This window comes from Humulus lupulus, chromosome 6 (assembly GCF_963169125.1).
Source record: "Humulus lupulus chromosome 6, drHumLupu1.1, whole genome shotgun sequence".
NCBI lineage: Eukaryota > Viridiplantae > Streptophyta > Magnoliopsida > Rosales > Cannabaceae > Humulus > Humulus lupulus.
Window position 1 is genome coordinate 220,489,547 of NC_084798.1, and position 7,647 is coordinate 220,497,193.

Genomic DNA, 7,647 nt, shown 5'->3' on the forward strand with positions numbered 1-7,647 from the left:
AAGGTGTTGATTTGAAGAAGAGAAGAAAAAAAAAAAAAAATTGAAAACTGTTTAAAAAAAATTTGAAAGTGAAAAAATTCTATTTTCAAAATTTAATAAATTTTAATTAAAATTTAAAAAAATAATAAATAAAAATAGAGTTACCAAACACATTGTATGTTTAATTTTCAAAATTTTAATTAATTAAATAAAAAACTATTTTTTTAAATGTTACCAAACAACACCAATATAATCTACTATGAATTAGCAACAAATTATTTTTTTTTAAAAGAACCAAAAATTTCTAATAATTTTTGTTATTATTATTATGTCACTTTTAGTCAAGTAATAATAATTTAGCAACATTCATGTATATGATGAAAACACCAACATGCAATACAATTGAGATTTTGGCTTATAATACTTCCACAAATGAGTAATGGATACTAATTTTTAACACATGATATAACATGAGTTCGGTTATGATAAATGAAATGCCATGTTCAACACAAGTTAAACAACACTCTACTCTAGACTCTAGAGCTCAATGGTTATGTTCCAAAGGTGCAATTCTTGCTCTGAAACTCTCAAAACGACACTCACCAAACCAGATGTTTCGTCGTATTCAAATTCCACATCCTCTTAATCAACTACAACTCTCTTAGGTGTTGTGGATGAATAAGCTCCAAACAAGCCACAACCACAAACTCTCATCTCCACTCTTTTGGACTCATCATCATAATAGTCCACTCCTTTAATGGCTCCTCCTGAGTTCAACATCTTTGTTAGCCCAATTGGAGCAAATCTCACTCCATTGGACAGCTCCTTCACTGGAACCACAGTAAACACTTCGTATTCTCTTGATTTTAGTCACTGGCAAAGATGCATCCTTGGGAAGATACACTACTTCTCCTGCAAATTTATAATCAAACAATTTCTATCAGTTTAAAAGCACTAGTGAGTGAAAAATAGTGTGTGAGATTGAATGCAGCGAGTTTCATTGGCGAGAGAATAGTATTCTTGAGGCTTCACTATTTTTACGAATTCTTATTTATTTTCCACATTTAATATCGATTAATTCTAACAAGAGATTCATTAGTTAGAACTTAGTAGTTAGTGAGATCAAGTTTTGATAACAAACATACCACCAAGATGGGAGAATATAACAGCATCACCACTCCAGTCGTCATGAGCCACCTTGTGCAGATAATTAACATCTCTGGCTCTAATAACTCCAGTGAATGTGCCTGGATGTTCATCGTGGATAAGGTTCTTCTTCCCAACCTTGCACCACCCTGCTCCCTGGCAGTTGAAGGCTCCAACAACTCCAGAAATTGCGTTCATGTTCCAAATCTTCAGAAGGCTGCAAATTGTTGCACAAGTGAACTTTTTTGAGGAACGTGGGAGTGAATAACAAGAGGAGTAAAAGCACTAGACTAGAGTAGTAGTCTTGGAGTACTTTTTTCCATCTCTGGCTGGATCAGAAAATAAACAATCCCTTGTTGGTCTTCCAGGTAGTCTAGCCCTCAAGATTGAACCATCGGGAAGAACAAGCTTCTTCAGAAGATTGAAGTCATGTTGACCAGACTTATCACTGCATTGGTAGATGTAACTGATATGACAACCATTTCTTCTACTAAGTGTTTAAACAGAAAGACAGAATGTAACCAAAGACAATACCTAACATAGATAGCACATCCTCCTACTGCTCGTGTGCTGCATGGTATTCTGCCATTGGATGCAGGCTCTAACATTCGGAAAGAAACACAAAATGAGAAGCCTAACATATTAAGAATAACACTACTTAAGGTGAGGGACTCGAACCTCAAACATTGTGGCACAAACCACATGCCTGAACGTTGTGAATAACATATTAAGCAAAATGAGAGAAAAGTGGTATTTTTGAGAGAAAAGCTAAAGAATTGGGCATTTTCCTCAAGCCAAGCCCATCAGCTCCTTCAACAGCCACTTGGGCCTCCTTCAGCAAACCAGGCCCACGCCCAGAAGCCCACCTGCCTTCCCACGTTGACTCACCTCTCCAGCAGCTTGCACCAACACATTGATGCACCCATTCAACTGCCTAATTCCCACCTGATGCCAACACGCCCAAACTCCTGCCCAGCCGAAGCCTCTTCCGCCTGGCCATGACCCAGCAGCACCACAGGCCAAAGCTGCCACCTTCCCACACGCCTGCAGCCATCAAGCTTATTTTCCCAATTTGTCTTGAGCCCATAAATTGTCCAAAAGCACCATTGTCCCCTTATATCTAAAAATATCACTATTTATCTCACTTTCTACACATTTTACCCAAAAACATCATTATTACACCCTATATTTTACCCCTATTTACCATATTATAATTAATTACATTAATTTAATCAATTTGATTCATTTGAATTGATTATTTTAATACCTTATTTTTTGCTATAAATAGGGAGTTTTGAAGACCATTTAGGGTGTCATATTTGGGAAGGGGAGGTTACTATACCAAAAACTCTACACATTTCAAAACCTCTCCATTATCTTCATCTTCTTCTTCTTTTTGGTTATTTTCTATGTATTTTTAGAGGAAATATTTGGGTGTTTCTCCTCCAAATTTTCCTATTTATGTTTGTAATTTTTAGTTTTTATTTGTTATTCTAGTTATGTGTTTCTAATCTTTTTAAGATTATTAAGGTGATGATGAAACAATTTGTAACTAGATAGTATTTATTTTGTATGTTGATTTCCCATTTTGTGCAACAAAGTTTATGGAATTTTCTTCTTCAAATATCTTCTTTCATCTTAAATATCATGTATTTTGGATTGTTAGCTTATTTACACTTTGTTCTTCATTAGTGCTAAAACATAATATTCTTTGTGTAAGATGTGTCATTAAATTGTACACATCCATGCTTATAACAAAAATATTATGTTTTGCCTTATAAATAATGTTCATTGATTTATTTGTTATTTCATTAGATTGATTTACACTAAATGCTTTGAAATTATAATTTTGAAAAGTGAAGAAAAATCCTATCTTTTTAGAAGTAATTTGTGCTTAAAATTATAAATCTATTTGGAAAATGATAGTTTAAATTATTTTAACTATTACTAAAACTTGGGAATCAATATACTAATAAATATTATTAAACTTACATTTTGTGGATTCTAGTATCTTAATAATCTTTTCTTTTAACACTTATTGTCAAATCATTATTGGTTTATTTTCATTCTCTTAAATAGCTTTATTTTTCAATCTTTTATTTTATGTTCATAATATTAAAACTCATCAATATTTGGAACTAGGTTAGAATTTATTACTTTTGATTTAAAATAGTTTTCTTTTTTATTTTAGACAACTCATTTGGGTTTGATCTTGTGCTTACACGAAAACTATTCTATAAATACGATTCGTGCGCTTGCGAGTATAAATATTTAAAACATACCCATTTTGGGTCCATCAGATAGAGTTCGGGCATATTTGGTTCGGCGGCGAAGTAATTAAGTTACTTGTCATTCACCGTTGTATCCTGGGAGATAGACGTCGAAACCTCATAGAGGCGGCGAATCTGTTTTAAGGAAACTGTGTGTTACATAGGCCTCGGCTTTTAATTTTGTTCTTTATAATTATTGTGTAAATTAATTATAATTGCTATTTATATTATAAGTTATTTATATTATATTATTTATAATTATAATATTGTTATATATATTATAAGTTATTTATAATTATAATATTGTATTATTTATAATTATAATATTTATGTATCTTTAATTTAGTAGATATAAATATTGTATTTATCATATTGCGTTTATTCAAGTATTATATAAGTTATGTTTTTTCTTACAATCTTAAAACAGATTATTGTTTAAATATAATATTTGAATGTTAGATATATTTTATATTATTATAAATATATCTATCAGTGATATTTCTATATCTATATATTGAAAGATATTGTTATTGCGAAAAGTTCGTTTGAACTTAAATCTCACTAGAGAAGTTCGGGGAAATGAATATTTTCAAAGAAACTAGACTGTTGAGGCAGGGGCTAGACCCTTCTTCTAGTGTTCTTTGGAAATTATCTAATAGAGATATTTGAAGCTGGATAAATACTCAAAGAAATATTCGACGAGAGGCTAGACCACGCATGGTTGGGTTTTTTACCCTTCCAGGCTAACCAAAGAATTTTCCTTAAGTTTGATCTAATAAATCTATCAGCCATGGTGTCTGAGATAAACCTAGTCAATTCTAACCCAATGGAGTGGTGGATTGATACTGGTGCCACTCGGCATGTATGCTCAGACAAGAGTCTGTTCAAATCTTTTGAATAGGTAGATAATGGCGAGAATATTTTCATGGGAAATTCTGCCACATCTAAAATTGCGGGTCAAGGAAGTGTGATCCTAAAAATGACTTCTGGAAAGGAGCTAACTCTGAACAACATACTGTACGTACCAGAGATCCGGAAAAACCTAGTGTCTGGTTCACTGTTGAACAAACACGGATTCCGAATTGTATTTGAGTTAGACAAAGTTGTTCTGTCCAAAAGTGGAATGTTTGTGGGAAGTGGTTATGTAACTGATGGGTTGTTTAAACTCAGTGTAATGGTTGTTAAACCAATTATCAATAAAGTTAATAACTCTTCTACTTACTTGCTTGAGTCTTCCAATGTTTGGCATGGTAGACTAGGACATGTTAATTATGATACTCTGCGGAGATTAATTAACTTGAATCACATACCAAAATTCCACATTGATTCAAATCATAAGTGTGAAACCTGTGTTGAGGCAAAACTAACAAGGTCTTCCTTCAAAACGATTAAAAGGAATAATGAACCCCTAAATTTAATCCATAGCGATGTATGTGATTTAAAATTTGTTCAAACAAGGGGAAGCAATAAGTATTTTATTACTTTTGTCGATGATAGCACGAAATATTGCTATGTGTATTTGCTGAAAAGCAAAGACGAGGCTATAGAGAAATTTGTTCTCTATAAGACCAAAGTTGAGAATCAACTTAACAAAAAGATTAAGGTGTTGAGAAGTGATCGAGGTGGTGAGTATGAATCACCATTTCGTGAATTCTGTGCAAAAAATGGAATCATCCATGAAACCACTGCACCTTATTCACCTCAGCAAAATGGTGTTGCTGAACAGAAAAATCGTACATTGAAAGAGATGATGAATGCGATGTTGATTAGTTCTGGATTGCCTCAGAACATGTGGGGAGAAGCTATCTTATCAGCTAATTATCTTTTAAATAAGATACCCAAAAAAGAAAGAAGATAAGACCCCTTACGAGTTATGGAAAGGAACGAAACCTTCCTTCAAATACTTAAGAGTGTGGGGGTGTCTTGCCAAAGTGGATGTACCTTTACCAAAAATGGTAAAAATAGGTCCAAAAACTATTGATTGCATTTTCATTGGTTATGCACATAATAGTAGTGCGTATCGGTTTTTGGTGTATGAGTCTAAAATATCTGACATACACAAAAACACGATAATGGAATCCAGAAATGCGTCGTTCTTTGAACACCTATTTCCTCTTAGATCAAAAGAGGATTCAAGTTCGTTGAAACGAACACATGAGACTATTGCTGAAAATAGTCAGGATCAAAGTCAAGAATGTGAGGATGAACCTAGACGTAGCAAAAGAATTAGAACAGAAAAATATTTTGGTCCAGATTTTCTGACCTATTTGCTAGAAGGTGAACCTCAAAGCTTTGATGAAGCTGTGAACTCCACTGAAGGCTCTTTATGGAAAGATGCTATTAATAGTGAGATTGAATCCATACTTCAAAATCACACCTGGGAGTTAGTAGATCTTCCTCCAGGATGTAAGCCTTTAGGGGCCAAATGGATTTTCAAAAGGAAAATGAAATCTGATGGTTCAATTGATAAGTATAAGGCACGGCTTGTAATTAAAGGTTATAAGAAGTGTGAAGGCCTTGATTACTTTGACACTTATTCTCCTATGATGAGAATAAATTCCATTAGGATGATACTTGTTATTGCTGCGTTACGCAATCTTGAAGTACATCAAATGGATGTGAAAACTGCTTTTCTAAATGGGGATTTAAATGAAGAAATTTATATGGAACAACCCGAAGGTTTTTCCTCCCCAGGAAAAGAAAGAAAAGTATGTAAATTGGTGAAATCTTTATATGGTTTAAAGCAAGCACCAAAACAATGCCATGAGAAATTTGACCAAACTATGTTGGCAAATAACTTCAAAATCAATGAATGCGATAAATGTATTTATGTTAAAGAAACAGATAATGACTATGTCATTTTGTGTCTTTACGTAGATGACATACTCATTGTTGGAAGCAGTGATAAGATGATCAAATCTATCAAGAGTATGTTGAACTCGAAATTTGACATGAAAGATATGGGTCTAGCAGATGTCATTTTGGGGATTCAAATCTCAAGGACATCTGATAAGATCATTCTAAGTCAGTCACATTATGTGGACAAAATTCTTGAGAAATTCAACAAAGAAGATTCTGGTGTATCCAGAACCCCTATAGACTCGAGTCTACATTTGTTCAAGAACAAAGGGGAGAGTGTCTCTCAGGTAGAGTACTCTAGAATTATTGGAAGTCTAATGTACTTAATGAGTTGTACAAGACCTGATATAGCCTACGCAGTTAGTAAACTGAGTAGATACACGAGTAATCCAGGGTCTGACCACTGGAAAGGAATAACAAGAGTACTTAGGTACTTACGATTTACTCGTAGCTATGGGTTGCACTATACTAAATATCCAGCAGTACTTGAAGGGTATTGTGATGCTAATTGGATATCTGATATGAAAGATTCAAAGTCTACGAGTGGATATGTGTTTACACTCGGTGGTGCAGCTGTATCATGGAAATCTTCTAAACAAACGGTAATAGCTAGATCCACGATGGAATCTGAGTTTATTGCCTTAGACAAGTGTGGCGAAGAAGCTGAATGGCTTCGTCAATTTTTAGGAGATATTCCAAAATGGCCTAAACCAGTGCCAGCTATTGGCATACATTGCGATAGTCAATCTGCAATTGGTAGGGCACATAATAGTATGTATAATGGTAAGTCTAGACATATACGTCGTAGACACAATACCATTAGACAACTACTCTCAACTGGAGTTATCTCTATTGACTATGTGAAGTCAAAGGATAATATTACGGATCTGCTAACCAAAGGGTTAAATAGAGAGTTGGTTGAAAAATCATCGAGGGGAATGGGTCTAAAGCCCATGAATGAATAAAGTCAATACAGTAGACACCCCACCTAGTTGACTGGAGATCCCAAGATCTAGGTTCAAAGGGACAACTAAAACTGTAAAGACTATGTTGGATCACTATGGGGGTTATCCTCATTGTCCATTCCTATGATGAAACAGTGATAACCGTAAGGAAAAGGTTTTTAATGATTTCTTATGCGTCGAAACGTCGAGCAGAGTAATACGGGTTACTCTTAATTAAGAAAATCACCTATGTGAGAGAGAAGATGGGCCGCTTCTATAGGGATTGAATAAGGGCTCAATTCCTAGAATATCTCTTGCAGAACCAGGGAAATGTTCAGGGCCAAAACGAACATAATCTTGAGAACCAATATATGTCAGGAAGATTCCTGTGTGTGGTATATCATCGTTTACACGAACGGCAGAACAGTTCAAAGACATCGCGTCTACTG

The 7,647-nt window shown here is 34.2% G+C and overlaps 1 protein-coding gene across 1 annotated transcript; it reads right to left on the minus strand.

The window, feature by feature from the left end:
- Window positions 1-354: 354 nt before the first annotated feature.
- LOC133786142 (probable galactinol--sucrose galactosyltransferase 1) lies at window positions 355-4,257 on the minus strand. The gene is made up of 6 exons (XM_062225354.1): window positions 4,219-4,257; window positions 1,992-2,169; window positions 1,660-1,831; window positions 1,439-1,573; window positions 1,125-1,342; window positions 355-891 (listed from the first exon to the last, which is right to left on the minus strand). The coding sequence occupies exons 1-6, from the start codon at window positions 4,255-4,257 to the stop codon at window positions 734-736; spliced, it is 900 nt and encodes a 299-aa protein (XP_062081338.1). The 3' UTR covers window positions 355-733.
- Window positions 4,258-7,647: the final 3,390 nt, after the last annotated feature.

Excerpts from the sequence above, each read along its gene's own strand:
- LOC133786142 (XM_062225354.1), bottom strand. The coding sequence starts at position 4,257 with ATGCCGAGTGGCACCAGTATCAATCCACCACTCCATTGG. Across the intron at positions 1,832-1,991 it reads GAGTCAACGTGGGAAGGCAG|GCATGTGGTTTGTGCCACAA; the intron begins GTGGGCTTCTGG and ends CACAACGTTCAG. Across the intron at positions 1,574-1,659 it reads GGATGTGCTATCTATGTTAG|TGATAAGTCTGGTCAACATG; the intron begins GTATTGTCTTTG and ends CTACCAATGCAG.